At 37.8% G+C, this 16,849-nt stretch overlaps 1 protein-coding gene across 2 annotated transcripts in view; it reads right to left on the bottom strand.

Annotated features, from left to right (window-relative positions):
- LOC149265997 (dol-P-Man:Man(5)GlcNAc(2)-PP-Dol alpha-1,3-mannosyltransferase-like) overlaps positions 1 to 16,849 on the bottom strand; it is a 319,649-nt gene that overhangs the window by 87,747 nt on the left and 215,053 nt on the right. For both annotated transcript variants that reach the window (XM_089429926.1, XM_089429922.1), the window contains 3 exons: positions 1,281 to 1,397; positions 741 to 874; positions 525 to 603 (listed from right to left, as the gene is read on the bottom strand). In XM_089429926.1, the coding sequence (XP_089286052.1) occupies positions 525 to 603; positions 741 to 874; positions 1,281 to 1,397 (330 nt within the window). The remainder of the gene's footprint in view (positions 1 to 524; positions 604 to 740; positions 875 to 1,280; positions 1,398 to 16,849) is intronic.

Genomic DNA, 16,849 nt, shown 5'->3' with positions numbered 1-16,849 from the left:
CTACAAAATAACAATAATAAATTTCCTTTTTCTTTTTACATCAAATACATAAAATCAAGATTATAAAAGTAATTATGAAGACCGAACCTAGTTATATATTTCAACACAATTATGAGTAGGTATTGAGAGAACTGTGGTAAACCTGAACCTGCCTTAAGACGCTGAGAGATGGATCCCATCCAATCTCCTTTTATTTCCAAGGCATGATCTAATATATAAGCTATGCCTGCCCAAGTAGAGACAACCTAGTAAACTAGTTCTAACCGATTTTACCTGTTGAAATATGAAAACCAGTGTCTTGGCAGTATAATAAACCTAACTAATTGACAATTACTGTATTTCATAAAATCTCCCTATTATGCACCTGGAGAAGCAAAAGAACATGATAAGCAGTTTAGCCACTAATTAGCCAACATACTACGAAATCTATAAAATGTTAATAAACATATAACCTAGTGATGATATATAACCTAGTCGATATAATAATCCAGAGGATGTTCAAACGTATATTGCAAAGAACTTACCAAGAGTAAAACTGGTAGTGCAATGACCGGGCACATATGATGCCAATGAAATTTCCCACAAACATGACAGTTGTGATATCTGACCAGCACACATTATATACTAGTTTAGTCTTCAAACTATCAATTATAGCACAACATTTTAAGCATCTGCAAAGAAAACAACATGGTACAGTCCCAAGCGCTTTACGTAATTTGTAAAAGAGCAGCAAGACTTACGTTCTGCTTCTAAAGTACGAGACCTTGAATTGTCAAAAAAAACATTGGAAAAAAGTCTCCGAATAAAAGCTGTGTGCTTGTACTCTACGTTAGGACATTGCAAACCCACAGCTGGAAGAATGCCTCCTTCATGCCTGCAGAACAAATAGATGTGACTATGGAATGCATTGTAACATAGCCACTAAGGTTGATGACATTGAGGATAAGGGTGTTTAAAAAGATATAAAATGGATATGCTAGGGACTGAATCTTGAAATTTATTTTACCGTGATGGCACTGAAAGACATGAGCATCTGCGCATAGTAGCCTTTTGGCGATAATACCCCTATACTAAAATTTTATTAATTTTTTGCTTCAAAACCACCTTGTAAAGCTCATTGATTTACATCAGTTTAGTAATTTTGACTTGTTCAGATAAAATTTGACTTCAGACAGGTCTTAAAGATTATCAATTAATGTCTAACAACTAAAACTTGTAATTAGCAACCAGACATCAAAATCTAACAGCCACTGTAACAATAAGCCAATACTGACTCTTACCTGCACCATCTGCTCTGAGCAAAGAAGAAAAGCAGCAGGAGTTGAGTAGCAAGCAAAGCAAAAGCAAAAACTTTTGATGTGAAAACCAACTCTGGGACAAATTTGAAGTTCACAGACCTGCAACAAGGCAATCAAACATATGCAAAAGCTGTTATTTGCAAGTACAATGTCAATGTACATTTGGCGAATTTTCAGTTATCATTCATTAGTAATGAAAAACATATTTTTCTCCAAAATGCATAGAAATAATTGCGGAAAATTTGAAGTCAGGATGAAAGAAAGAAACAGACTATTGTTCATAGGGACACAATCCATAGGGACTAAGAAATTATGTTAGGTACAATCAACCAAGTAAACACACAATCCATCTCCAATCTGACCCTAAAACACAATAAAAACGCAAACCAAAAACAGTTGCATGCTAACATTAATGTAACAAAAAAGTTGTCACATTTGAACTCTTCACCATCTGTCACAGTGCTCTCTCATCATTTATCAGCATTTTGATGTATTGTGTTGCAAGTAACCCAGCATGGATCCATCTTAACTATGGATCTATCAAGCACTGAAAGGGAGCAAATCCCTTAAGGTGCAAACATTTTGTATGTTGCAAAAGCTCAAAGGAAATGTTTGCACGTCAACGGATTTGATCCCTCTTAGCACTTGATAGATCCAGGATTAAGATAGATCTAGAATGGCTGCAGTTACGTACGGTTAGCCTTTTTTCCAGCAGTAGTACCTATATTACAGCATTTTGTAATATACCTTTTTTTGGTTTCCCTTATGGTGCAGTTAGGGTGGATTTCCAAGGTTTGTGTCAGCAAGGTCACAGGAGCAAGATTACTTCATCGGTGAGCCAAGAGCATTTTGGAGGAGTTGTATGGGTCCAACGGGGTTCGATTGCTATATTTCATCATCAGAGTCAGTTCCACACTGTTGACCTCTACTGGTCAACTACCCATGCAGTACACCTTCTTTTTCTTTGCGAAAAGGGGCAGCACCTGATCAGCATGTCCATGCCATCCTGCCATCATCAGCGACTTGATCATTTTGATTGTAAACCCAGTCTGCATGTATTAATTGTAAATAATCTTAGCAGACATGAGTCATGTATATGTATTGCCTAGGCGGACCTAACTTTCTAGTGGTAATCTACGTCCCGGAAGGTTTTTTGTCTCACCGATCCATGGATCGGCAGAGTTTTCCTTCAAACCTGACCCCAAAGCCGGGATGGATTTTGTCATTAGAACTTTAGGAGAATCCTAGTGTGTTGATCTGCTAGATTATAGTTGTGTCGCAGAACTGGGTGTTTTGTGAGGGTCTGTATTAAGTGGGTTTGTCCCCTTGAGATGTAAATTGTAAAAAGTCATCATGAAATGTGTCTTGAGGGTTGAAAATGTTTTAAATCCCCTCGTGAGTCCTAAGTCCTAGGTCCTAGGTGATGTTTCCAAAGGCTTAGTTCAATGATCCATTTAAAAAATGAAATAAAATAAATAAAAATTAAGAAATTTAAAAAAAAAAATTAAAAAATAAAAAAATTTTAAAAAATTTTAAAAATTTAAAAACAATAAAATAAATAATAAAAAAAATTAAAAATTTAATAAAAAATAATAAAAAATTTTAAAATTTTAAAATTTTAAAAACGAAATAAATAAAAAATAATAATAAATTTAAAAATTTAATAAAAAATAATAAAAATTTTAAAATTTTAAAAATGAAATAAATAAAAAAATAATAAAAATTTAAAAATTTAAGAATTTAAAAAATAATAATAAAATAATAAATAATAAGAAATTTAAAATTTAAAAATAATAATAAAAAATTAATTGAATAAATCGACGGATGAGATCAAGAGATGTCTTGATCTTCATCAACGGTCGAGATCATTTCTACATGGATCATTCGAACTAGCCGTTGGGATCATTTCCTTTATATAGGGTCTTAGCTGGTCATTTCAGATTCATTCGATCTGTGAGTCAGATACTGAAGAAGCTCTCTTGTAAATCTGTTTCTGGTTAATAAAGGAAGACTTTGGGGTCCATATCTTGCTGGTGTTACTCTCTTGGAATGCTATGAGATCATTTCATTTTCTGCATATGTTATTTTCAGCCATTAATAATAGCTTTTCGTAGAGTATTGTGAGCACAGGTATCTTGTTCACTTGCTGGGGTTTGGGTGCTGTTAGGGTTTCTGAAGTAATGGCAGGTATCTCCATTACTGTTTGAGATCTAGCAGCATTTTTTCCCTCTTTGTTGACGGTTGTTTTGAGCTGTGCAGAAAACATTTTCTGAAGGAATTTTGTGGGCGTTCGGGGAAGTTCTCGGCTGAACCAGCCAACTCCCGCAAGCATTTTTTGCTGAGCCCAGTTGGATTTGATCCTGGGTCTATCATTCGGTTTATTTATTTGATTTGCATGAGAAATTTTCTGAAGTTCTTCACAGTGACAAATCTGAAATTTTCGTTTCGTTAAATATTTCCGTTCTTATTGCTGAATCTGGCTATTAAGGGGCCAAATCTGTAAATTAATCAGTTGTCTTAGGGTTTCAATTTTCTCTGATCTAGGGTTTCAAATTTTTTGCTTTATGCAGTTTTTATCAGGGTTTAGGGTTTTTAGGTTTCATTTTATCACATAAAAAAATTGGAAAATCATTTTTGCCAGTTTCAGTTGTTTTTCATGTTATATCTTAAGATCTGAATTTTTCAAGTCGAGATGCGAATATGATATCTAGTTAATGGTCTAGGATTCTCGTGGTGGTTTAAAGCATTTATCTTTTTTCAAAATTCTCAGTCGCTAGATATCGTTTGGTTATGTGATTTCGCTGATACCTTTTGATGACAAATGATTGCTGTTCACGGTTTATTTTTCTATATCTAACAAGTAATCATTTTAACAATAATCTCTTAAGGCACTGGTCTGCTCAATTAATCAAATCATTTTAGTGCTTTTTATATCGTATCTCGTGTCTCCCAACCAACTGGTCGACAGTTGGTCTCATCATCTCACAGGGACTACCCCCCTTAGCCACGGGAGACAGGCTTAAACGGAGGGATCGGGGATCAGAGTGACAGCCCCCGGTCTGAGCGTTGTCGTGTCAATCCGCGCGACAACACACACAATTCGTTCTTGGTTTCGTTGCATTCTGGCGATTCCTGTAAAATAGGGTTATTATCAAGCATATTTTAATTAAATACGCTAAAGGTGTTGTTTGGAGCAGATTATTTGGAGAAATGCCTTAGTGTAATAGCTTGTTGGAACCGGGATGAAGAGATCTACAAGATGGGATGATGAAAAGTGACTTTTAGTGGCTGAAGAAACGTAAAGGCAGGTTAATCATTTTTCGAGATTAGAAATGACCTAAATAAAATAAAATAAAAAAGAGTCACTTAGACAAAATAAAAGCAAGGATCTTCTAGAATGAAAATAAAATAAAAGTGTTTCTATAAGGTTGGAGAGAGATCCATCAAATCTTTAAAAGAGGGGAAAGCAAGTCATTTTCGACATCTTGGATTTGGATTTTTTCTTGGGAAGTTTTTGAGAACATGGTTTTCCGGTTCAAAGAGCCCTAGGACGAAAAGCCTTGGGTTTCTTAGTGTGTTGGACAAAACCCAACTCACTATTATGGATATTTCATTCAAAAATCTCATAGGGCTTTATCAGCATCAATTGGTGAGCAAATATGGATGGGCTTGTGAAGTGGCGATCACTCAGATCTCCAATTTGGGCTTCATTTCTAGTGATGTAATAGCTATTGTCAACCATTTGCTAGAGCTTGTAATAGGTTCTCATAACCATATTTAATATAATAATAAAGTTAAATTTTGTTGAGTTGTTGCATATGTCTCATGTTTATTCTAAGTTGCAGCATTTCTAGTTTCTTTATGTTGATTTGGAGTAGCATCGAATGTGCTCTAGCCATGAAAATTGGTGGAGAGGCTAAATCACATGAAATCTCCAAGACCCAGAAATGGTTTGGAGAGATTGTACCCGTTTGGGAAATATTAAAATAATTAATATTTTTAATCGAGTTCCCGAATCTAAACTTAGGAAAAATAAAATATTAATGGGTATTAATATAAAACTGGGTTAGAAGGGTCCAAAAGTCATGGATCAAGCCAAATCTAATCTTAGCCATTGATTAGAGATTTAATCTCGGCCGTTGATGGACCAACGAGAAAAGTATAAGAGGAGGCTTGAGGGTTAGTTGGAGAACACACCAGAGTGATCAGTCATTCTATTCTCTAGAGCGGGGTTTGCTAAGAGAAATAGAATCAGTGATCAACAACGAGAGGCAGTGGATACATAGCAAAGAGGTAGAGTTGGTACCAAAGAGGCAGCGCAAAGCCCGGAGAGGTTGATGCAGAGGCAGCCGGGAGCTACGCAGAGCCTGGAGAGGCCAGCGTGTGAGACGTAGAGGGTCTAGGGGCTGACACAGAAGCCCCAGAAGCTGACGCAAAGGCTAGCAAAGTTGATGCTGGGCCAAGACGCAGCGCTAGGAGGATTTTGTGGGACAGACTAGGAACTAGTGAGCCAGATAGGGTGACACAGTCCCTATCAGAGTGATGCAGAGCAGTGGGAGCTGCAATTGTTGCTGTCGGATCATTCATTCGGTGATTTATCAGCCGGAATATCTGTCTCTGAGGAGAGGTACTATTGCCGAAGGCCTTCTCTTTCGGGTGAGCCATTTCTAGCACCCTGGTTGTATTCTAAGAACTGCATAATAATAAAACCCTCTAAATCGCTACACCAGTTTTCCCACATTGGGTTTTTCTAGGGACATTGGTCCAAAAATAATGGTGTCACTTGTGTTTATTTTCAGTATTTACATGGTAAATAACTTGTTAAGTAATTAAACAAGTAGGAAGAAATAAACCAGATAGTACAGAAAGAATTTCTAATGAGTTAAACTTAGAGATTCCAACATGGTATCAGAGCGTGGTTGCAGATCACAGGATAACTGAAGGCATCAGCTAGCAGAGCAATAGCAACAGAAACAGCTGTCTCGAGTGACAGAAGTTGCTCCTAGCATAAAGCAGCAAGGAAGCGGTGACGGAGAGGGCTTGCATCATCAGTTCGAGCCAGGAGGAGGATCAACGCAGAGGCATAGAGGAGCAGACCTGACCTACACAGTGCCCAGTCATCTTTCTCAATCAGGAAGGATCAACGCTATGGCTAGGAGGTGTAGATTTTGTCAGTGTCGAGATAACGCAAAGCCTATAGGCTCAGTCCTTCAGTTGTTGGGGCATAGGAGGTTGTGGGTAATTTGTGGAGAAGAGCTGGTGGGGTATTGTGGTCAGAACAATACCTAACAGGGCAAGACCAAGGAGGAGGGAGTTGGTGCCGAGCCAGATTCTAGCCAAGGAATCCGGATCAGTGATGCAGTTGCATAGACGATCGGAGTGGGGCAACTCGACATTGGCAGAAGGATTTCCAGAAGGGAAAACGAGACTCAGAGGGAGTCAAACCGAAAACTTCCAGACGGGAAGTTGAGAGACTCGGAGGAGTCGAAAGAAGAGCAGCAAGATGGCTGTGAATGGGCTGAGAGATCAGGATAGACTAGATGGAGCATCCAATTTTGTGGTCTAGAAGGCCAAGTCTTGTCCATTCTAGAAAGATATCGCATCAAGGACTTCGCCTTGAAAATTATAGCAATCCCAGTTGACCCATATGAAAATGAGAAGTACGAGGAGACAATGGCCAGGGCGAAGTGCATCATCCTTGATGGGGTCAAGGATCATGTGGTGCCGCATATTGCTGAAAATGATACGGCAAATGAGATGTGGGAGGCCCTGAAGAAATTGTACCAACATACTTCTGTGCAGAGGAATATATCACTTGAAAATAAGTTGCGGTCATACCAGATGCAGAAAGGAGAGCAATAGATATCTTCCTCAGTCGATTGAAGGAGATCCGGGACCAGCTAACTGCCATAGGGACCACGCCGGATGAGGAGATGATGGTGAGGACCGCATTGGATGCAGTTTCCGAGGATTGGGTAGTATTTGTCCAGAGCATACTCGGTGGGTCGAACCTTCCAGATTAAGAAGAACTATGGGCGGCTCTTCGTCAAGAAGAGATCAGACAGTTGACCAAGGCGGGGAGTAGCGGTAAAGGGATCAGGATCAAGAAGGAGGAAGAAGAGGATGCGGCTCTAGCATCTGCGGGAAAGCAGGAGAAGCGGAAAAAGAAGGACCTCTCCAAGGTCAAGTGCTTCCATTGTGGGGAACTGGGTCATTTTGCGAACCAGTGTCCGAGGAAGAAGAGCAAGGGAGAGGCTTTCGAGACCAAGGCAGTGCCAGCGAGGGCAGAGAAAGAAGTCGAGGAGGATGACGATTGTGCCATGAGTGCTCATGTACCCCTAGAGAAGAGGTGGGGAGAGATGGAAGTGTAGTCAGGAAGACTACAGGCGATGAGGGGAAGGATCCTTGAGGTACCCAACCTCTTGGATTATACCTTGCTACAGGAGCCCCGAAGAGGAGTAGCAGGACTAGCGGATGTCAGTAAAGTCGGATGCGGATGGAGCGGTACATTTTTTCGCGCATGGATTTCCATCATGTCCAAGCATTCTGATGATCCACAGGTTCATCATTATCATCTATATGTACACTGGAGTTTTGTAAACCTATTTTGCATTTTGTAATGTAAATGATCCTAGTAAGACAAATATATGTAACAACCTAAGTAAATTTATTTTTCTGATGATGATTTCTATCCTAAGAGGTTTTTAGCAGTGTTGTGAAAAGCGCGATTAAATCGCGATTTTTTCAGCGTGCCAATCAAATCGCGATTTTTATACGAAAAAAACGCCTACTTTTTTTTGCCAATTTTTATTGAAAAAATCGCGCCTTTTGATTTTTACTGAAAAAATCGCGCGGGGTCGGGACAGCATAGTTTTTAAACGTTTTTTTGGGTTTTTTCATGCAATTTTGTTTGAAAGAAACAAATAATTTTTTAGTGGGGCAGCTTAATGATCAAGTCTAGGCCCTAGTATGGATATGCTATTCATGGTAATGTTAAATTCTTAAAGTAAAAGTGACATTCTCCTTAATCTTCATTTTCATCCTTTTACTTAAACTTTTAACATTACCATGAAATGACTCAGGATGTTTGAGAGTGGTTCCAGCCTCATTGGATTTCATATGGAGAAAGTAGAATTTTAGATTTCATTTAAAATCCAGCAAACTTATCAGTTTTTCAGGATTTCAGGATTGGGAGATTGTAATATTTCCAGGTGACACCACCTGCCCAGGCTACCCCTGCCACCAGTAGAGGACGTGGTCTACTTCCTATAGCTCCTACTTCTAGTTCTTCAGCTTCTAGAGCACATCAGACTCCACTGCCATCTCCACCAGCACAGGCACCAGCATCTACATCTAGAGGGAAAGGGAAAGCTGTGGCATTTTCTCGCAAGAGGGGCAGAGGAAATCAATAGGATTATACTTTCATTTTATTGTATATGACATTATGACATGATGAGATACATTATCATATTTTTTGTTGATATTTTGAGGCTGAGTTGGGACTCAGGAGTCAAGACTTACTATTCAGGACATGATTCAATGTTATGTGTGATTTTAGCGCTAGAAATGATATTAAACATCTATATATTAGTTTTTTTATCATATTTGTGTCAATGTATTTATTTTATGTTGTAGATGGTTTAGATATTAAAAAAAATGAATATTTTTGTACCAAACGATTTTTTCCCGATTTTTTCCGATTTTTTCCCGATTTTTCCGATTTTTTCCGATTCGTTCCCCGCGCCGATTTAATCCCGATCGCGCTTTTCACAACATTGGTTTCTAGTCTCACCGAGTCGTGTGTTTCTAAACACGGATGATCGGCAGAGTTTTTCCCTCCAGCCTCACCCTAAAGCTAGGATGGATTTTGTCGTCAGCATTTTAAATGAGTCCTAGTGTTATTTATCGAGTCTCTGTAAAAGTGATTTGGGAACAATTCTAACTGTTTGGTTAGAGTGTTTTATTACAAGCCACTTAGTCTACTAGATCATATTTTGTGTCGCAGAAATGGGTAATTATTGAGGGTCTATAACGAACGGGTGTTCCCCTTCATGGGTTAGAATTGTAATATTTCATGTAAAAAAATATTTAGTACATGATCCCTCATAGTTAGACACCATGGCTAAATATTGGAGGGTTGGAAAAATTAATAATCCCCTCATGAGTCAATTAATTAAAATTTCTAGCTAAAATAAATTAAAATGCTAAAGCCAAAAATTTAATTAATTTAGGTCCTAGGAAAACTTAAATTCTCCAACATTTAAAATTCGTGGGTTTTAAAGTTGTTAATTTTTGGAGGTCCCTGGCCAAGGGAATATTCAAAATTTTAAGATATTTTGAACCCTTGGGCCATAGTAGTTAAGTCAAAGTCAACATTTCGCAGCAATTAACTCAAAATAATCATTTTTGAGTTAATTCAAAGTGAAATTCAAATTTCCTCAAAAAATAATTTTTTTTCAACGACTAAGATTGCTTTGACGGAGCTCAAGCCAACTATTCATTGGAGAATTTTTCTATAAATGAAAGGCTTCTCTCCATTATTTGATCCGATTTCTGAATCGTGTACTTGCTCTAAGAAAGCTCTTGTAACTTTTTCTGGTTAATAAAACGCAAAGACTTTGGCGTTTCAGATCGTAGTGTTCCTCTTTCAGATTTATGTGGTAATATTGTTGTTAATACTTTGTTGCTTTTATTTGCATTTGTTAGTTAATAACCTTTGAAGATTGATCTGTGTACAAGTATCTTGCACAAATTTCTAGGTTTTTAGAATATCATTTTGATTTGATAGAAGTAGCAGGTATCTCTATTTCTTGATGATTTTATGATCATTTTTAAATCTCTATTAATCTAACAATCAAATCTAAGTGTGCAAAAGTTATCATTCAAGATTTGGGCATTTGGGGAAGTCCTCAATTGGACCAATTGACTCTCAGTTTGAGCCCATTGTCTTTTTACTTTCTGAAGTCATTTTATAGAATATCTTACTTACAGGTTTTCCTTGGGCTTGCGCCTCTTTACAATTTCAAATTTATTTCTAAATATTGTGCAAAATTTGTTTAAATTTGGCTAATAAAGGGCTTTGATTTGCAGATCTGCTAAATCTGTAGAATATTATTGTAGATTTGTAAATAGAAAATTTCTAATTCATTAAGGTTCTGGGTATTTCATATTTTTGTACATACATGCTTTGGGGTTTTCTGTCTTTTATTTGTGTAGGAAAAAATCTGAAAATTGCATATGATTTTTGTGGATTCCGGATAGAGATTTGAGCCCTAGAGGGCATCTCCATTTTGTTTGCAGGTTGAGGAGAAATTTCAGAAGGATCGTGGGCAAATTTTTTTTAGGGCCTTGAGGCCCAGTGCTGGCCATCTCCAGCCTCATTCTTGGCCTCTATCATTCCACCCTCAGACCTATCATCTTTGCAGCATTCTTCACCCTAATTTTCTCACTAAATTTTTCCTAAAATTTCCAAAAAAAAAAAAAATTAACAAAATTTTCTCAAAATTGTCTGAGTTTGGCATTTGCATTGGAGAATTTTCAGTGACTTGGGCAACCCATCTTCAAGTGTCTTCAAGCCCCTAGGGGTTGACTGGTGCACATCTTCTAAACCCTTACCTCTTTCATTGATCTAATTGAAAGCAAGATTAATACTGGCATGAAATTTTAGTTATCTGAAATTTAGCAACAAATTAGTTTGCAACTTTCACTGCATTACATTTCAGAAATATAATTACTTTCAGAAACTTTTTCATGTTATTTTCTGAATATTATTTCACTATTTTTTTTTAGTAATTTTCTGAGTTTTTAGAACAAATACATCAATAGATCAAAAAGAATTAAACTCAGAAATTCTGAATTTAGCAACAGATTTAATTTACATTTTCACTGTTGTATAATTGCTGAAATAGAAGTTAGTTTCAATAACATTTGCAAACAAATTTTTGAAAATCGTTTTACTATTGTTCGGTAGTTTATTTCTAAGTTTTTAGATCAAACACATTAATAGATCAGAAATAATTAAACTCAGAAATTTTTTGAATTATAGTTCAGTTTGTCATTTAAATTTTTTTGTTGTTATACATAGAAATTTATGAATATTGTTGGTTTAACATTTGATGTAAAAACAGATTACTAGAGTGATATTTCATTAATGTGATCTGAGTTTAAAACATTTAGTTTAATTTCTGAAGTTCATTTGTTTTTACATGTTTATGCAAGTAAGACTAATCTAGTTTTACTTATGCATTTAATGATCTTGATTGAGTATTTCATACAAATGAATTTTTTAATTTAAAAGTGTTTTATTACAACATTTTAATTCAAGGAAGCATAAAGTGGAAGAAGCATCTTCTCAAGTAAGTATATTGGTGTCTGAATCTGTCAAAATGTTTTTTTGCAAGGAAAGCAACCAATTGGTCGGAGCTTCAAACTATCTTGCATGGAAGAAGAGGACAGATCTGAATCTCATTAAAAATGAGGTTATGGATCACGTCAAAGGATCTATCACCAAACCAACGAAAATATATGCTCAAGCACGTGCGAAGTTTATGAAAGGGGAAGTGAGGGCTCAAAGGATTCTCATATAATCTATCAAGGATCCCCTCATTCCATATGTATCTAAACTAGACACCTCAAAAGAAATATATGACAAATTGGTAGAGTTGTTTTATGTAAGCACTGCAAGAGAAGTTATCTCTCTAAGGAAAGAACTCTACAAGCTAAGGATATCGAAAGAAGAAGGAATAGCCTCATACTTTATGAGGATATCTGAAATAAGGGATCAACTTCAAGACCTGGGAGAAGTAATGTCTGACAAGGAGATGACCATTGTAGTACTAAATGCACTACCAGAGGAGTGAGGTAACTTTACTTCGAGCATTTATGGGAAGAAAGAAGTTATTCCATTCTAGGATCTATGGTCACTATGCAAGATTGAATAAAATAGGCTAGAGAATAAAACTAATGTGGGAACCAGTGAGCAAAATCAAGCATATGCTGCTACAGCAAAGAAAAGAGTAAAGTCTGGAAAATTTGGTTCTCAGAAAAGGATAAGAAACATGACTAAGATTCAATGTTATGAATGTCAAGGATATGGGCATTACAAAAGAGATTGTCCTAAGCTCAAGAAGGACAATAATAAAAGAGGTAAAGAAGAAGCCCATATCACCAAAGAAGTGGAGGAAGTTGAAAAGAAGAAGTCCAAGAAAGAGGAATTAAGAGATTTTTACTATATCTGAGATAGTCTTCCTCATCTAAGTTCTTTTCAAGTTCTTGTTCTTAAGTCTTTTGTTGTAAGATATGGCTATCATGATTCACTAAGAAAAATATGATAGGATGCATCATGGCATCATAGAAGCATTGAAAACAAGAGCTTGTGACATCATCATAGAGAAGCATGAAAGATGGTTGAAATTGAAGTCCATGGCAGTCACCCATGGAAGGATATAGCTCTTGGAAACCTCATTAGTAACATAGGTGGTAATTATGGGAAAAGAAAGAAAAGGTTATATAGTAAAAGGCTCATCATTCATTTGTCAAAAGGAAACATCTGCCAATAAAAATAGTCAAGATCCTCTATTGGAATCTTAGTCGGAAGGTTCACCAATCAAAAGGGAAGCAAGGGTTTCATCAGGAATTTCAGCTTGTGGAATTCGTGGGATTGAAGCAGATCAAGGGATTGAAGTTCTTTCAATCAAGGAAGCTGCTAAAGGAAGTCTAGATGACCTAACGGAAAATGAGGTACGTATGTTTGTATTCGATATTGTAGAGTCATGTCATATGGTTGCAGGTAACATGGATATATGCTCTATCTCGAGAGCATGATCAAAAGAAAGGGTCTCCTCCCTTTAAAGGATGCAAGAAGGCATGGGTCGCACATTGTCTAAATGAAATCAACATAATATGTCCTCATATGAAAGTGGTAGACAAAATTGGAGGAATTGTGACTGGAATTTCCTAGAAGGAAATGTGTGAAGAAAGAAAGGAAGAGATCAGAAAATATGCAACTATGGAAAAGGCAATCAACATCCGAGGACTGAGAGATTTGACTAAGATATCTCCATGAAAGATATGAAGACTTTGATGAAGTTTGAAAAAGAAAGAGACCCTTGACAATATATATCTTTTGGAGATGTGTCAATGTGGATGCAAGATGATGATGCAAACTAGAAGATGTCATGATGAAAGACCATCACGAAGGTAACTTTGATTTAATGTTCATTCTTTATTTTTGAATGATATCTGGATGGGCTTATGCAGGGCTGCCAAGGGAAGAACTATGGATATCTTCCACCACTAATGTCCATGTAGTAGGATGAAAGATCCTTAAGGAAACATGGCATGAATAAGGCAGCATGGCATGAAAAGGCCAGATAGGAAATGAATCACTTTCTGATGAAAGGAATAATGACATGACTAACTCATGGATGAAAGTGATGGATGGTTTGTGCCCTACGAAGAAATCTGAAGACATGAAGACTCCTGAATAAAGAAAAGAAGTTCATCGTCAGGAGTTCTTCAAGCAGTTGGTTGTCCCATCATCTCCACCTAAGGAGCTCTTGTAGGTCCCGTTACCACTCAAACTAGCAAGGATCCTAGAGGGACACTTGGTAGGTCAAGAGCAACAATGAAGCTAAAGTCCACTGTCACCATAGCTAAAGCTTCCTACTCCTTAAGGACTTTCACCGATGGGAGGAGACCCGATATATAGAGAATCACTTATGAAGGATAGATCAACTAAGATGGATGTGAAGTGATCTCGATGACCCTTTCCTAGGAGAGACTCAAGAGTGGGACTTGCTTTCCTTTTAAGCAAGGTACAAGGTTCTCTAGGATAGGGGAATAGGGATTTGAGGGCTTGGCTTAGGGAATGTGACTTGCAAAGGAGCTTCCTAAACCCTAAAATCCTTGTGGAACTTGGTTTCCCAAGTGGTTTTTGAAGAGTTGACTTTGATAAGATATGGGACCGCACAGGACCAAGTGGACCTGTTACCGCTCAAACTAGCAGGGGACCTAAAGGGCAAATGCTAGGCCAAGGGAAACAAATGGAGTCTTAGACTCTTAGCCCACTGCCACCTCAGCTAAGGCTCCCTTATATTTATGGACTTTCACCGATGGAAGGAGACCCAGTATCAATAGAGTCATCAATGAAGGATAAATCAATGGATATAAGTGACCCAAATGAATCCCTTTCCCAAAAGAGGTGGAAGGATTGAACTTGCTTGCTTTCTAAGAAAGGTACTATGTGTTCTAGGGAAAGGAAGAGAGAATTTGAGGGTTAGGTTTATTGGAGAAGACTTGTGAAGGAGTTTCCCAATCCCTAAAATCCTTGTTAGAATTGGTATCCCGGATGGTTCTTGAAGAATGGTCTTTCAACGGAGTGGGACCACACAAGGCCAAGTGGACCCAGTCTAGGGTATGAGGAAGGAATGTAGCAACCAATGATATCCTTACCCTAGACAAGGTGGGGAGAGGATCAAAGAAAATATAATTACTCAAAGATGTTGTTTTGACCCTGGGAAGTGCTAGCCTTGGGGATGGTAGGGCAAGTTTTGGTCTTGGAGCTAGGGCTTGGCTTTTCTCCCAACTCCACTGTCGGAATGTCTTCAAATTTGGAGGAGGGCTAGAGGAAAGGCCAACGCAGGAGACCCTAGGAGATCGAATTTTTTTAGTGGCTAACTTGCTGGGAAATTGATGCCCTAGGCACCCCAATGTGGCTAGACTTGGGAGAAGGTGAAGAATAAGAGTTTTGGTGACCACCCTTGGTAGATCAATGCCTTAATCCCTAGGAGAATGGAGTCTATGTTTTTTATGTGTAAGATTTTTTGGTTCCTAGTCAAGGAGGCCTCAAAATTACTTCACAAACCCCATAGCTCAAGTGAAAGCAATCTTGCAGCTTTTATACTTCAAATGCACAAGAGGAATGGCTTACCAAGGTCAAATTTTACCCCTAGGAGATTTCGCTCACACTACATGGCCCATACATGGAGAGTGTTATAATAGAGACAATTCCACAATATTAAGCAATAACTGCATGCAACAATTAGCTCTAAAACAACAAAAATCCCAGTCCAGCATATATGACGAAAAGTAACAAGAATAACATCAAAATTTCGTACTTACATGCGGTAGAGTATATCCAACCATTCATAAATGACATTAGAGTAGCTCCAAGAAAAGATAGACCAACAACCATACATCAAAATTCATCCATAAAAACTCTAATTCATCCTCTAGGAAAAAGTGTGAAATTCGCTAAAGAAAAGAGAGATCTAATCCGAAGTGATGATGAGAAATGAACTCATCTCACTCCTATTTATACACAACTTAGGAGTTCGAATTAGCCTCCTTGGCCTACATAAGCCCCAAAAATAAAATAATGTGCTAATAATACAACTTTTGGTGACAAGCCCACCAAACTAGCTCATAAATGAAAAGGTAAGCCTCTCAAGAGGTCAAATAATAATCTATGCATGTTGTAGGGCCCTCTAAGAGGCCTAATGAGGTCCATGGGTGCCATAATGAAGAATAGGACCCTTAAAAGCAGTGGACAAGGAGTTGGCACCATGTGATAACCTGTGGTGCTCCAAATGACATTTGGGGGCACACAAGTGTCCTCATGGGTCTCTAAACAAATTGAAGATGCCTTTAGGTTGTCCTCAAGGGCTAGGATGATGGTGTAGGTGATGCCACATCATCGTGGAAGTCTTAGATCATCTACCAAGCGTATGGTGTAGATCTGGGGTCGGTTGGGCATGATGGATCAAGTAGGGTTGCGGGGGAGCGCCCCCCCCCCCCCCCTCTCATGCCCCCACTCCCAATTCGCACTCCAAGTGGGAGCGACTCGGGAGCTAGTCAGGAGCACGCTCCCGAAATCGCTTCCTAAGAGGGAGAATTTCGAGAGCGCGCTCCCGGCAAAAAAAAATGCTCCCTGGTTTTTTGAGAGCATTTAATCTTTTTTGCAAAAAAAAAATTGCAGTAATATTCCTAATGCAATTTTTTTCAAAGAAACAAATAAGTTTTGAATGGGGTAGCCTAATGGTCAAACCTATGGTGTTAGTAAAAGTGACATTCTCCTTAATCTTCATTTTCATCCTTTTACTTAAATTTTTAACATTACCATGAAATGACTCAGGATGTTTGAGAGTGGTTTCGACCTTATTGGATTTCATATGGAAAAAGTAGAATTTTAGATTTCATTCAAAATCCAGCAGACTTATCAGATTTTCAGGATTTCAGGATTGGGGGGATTGCAATGTTTCCTTTGGATTTTGTCATATATTAAGGTATGGAACTTGTATTTAATCAAGAGCGCCAATCCCTCTATGTACCTTGATGTTAGTGACATTGGTTGTCGAACTCTGTTGATTTGGGGTAGCATCGGATGTGCTCTAGCCACGAAAATTGATGGAGAGTCTAAGGCACATGAGATCTCCAATACCCAAAAAGGATTTGGGCAGATTCTAAACAGTTTGGGAGATATTAAAATAATTAATATTTTTAATGGAGTCCCTAAGTCTAACTTAGGGAAAATAAAATGTTAATGTGAATTA

This window comes from Pinus tabuliformis, chromosome 6 (assembly GCF_031772625.1).
Source record: "Pinus tabuliformis cultivar Carrire ecotype Pingquan chromosome 6, CPIR1, whole genome shotgun sequence".
Classification (NCBI taxonomy): Eukaryota; Viridiplantae; Streptophyta; class Pinopsida; order Pinales; family Pinaceae; genus Pinus; species Pinus tabuliformis.
This window is presented reverse-complemented; position numbering and strand designations above follow the sequence as displayed.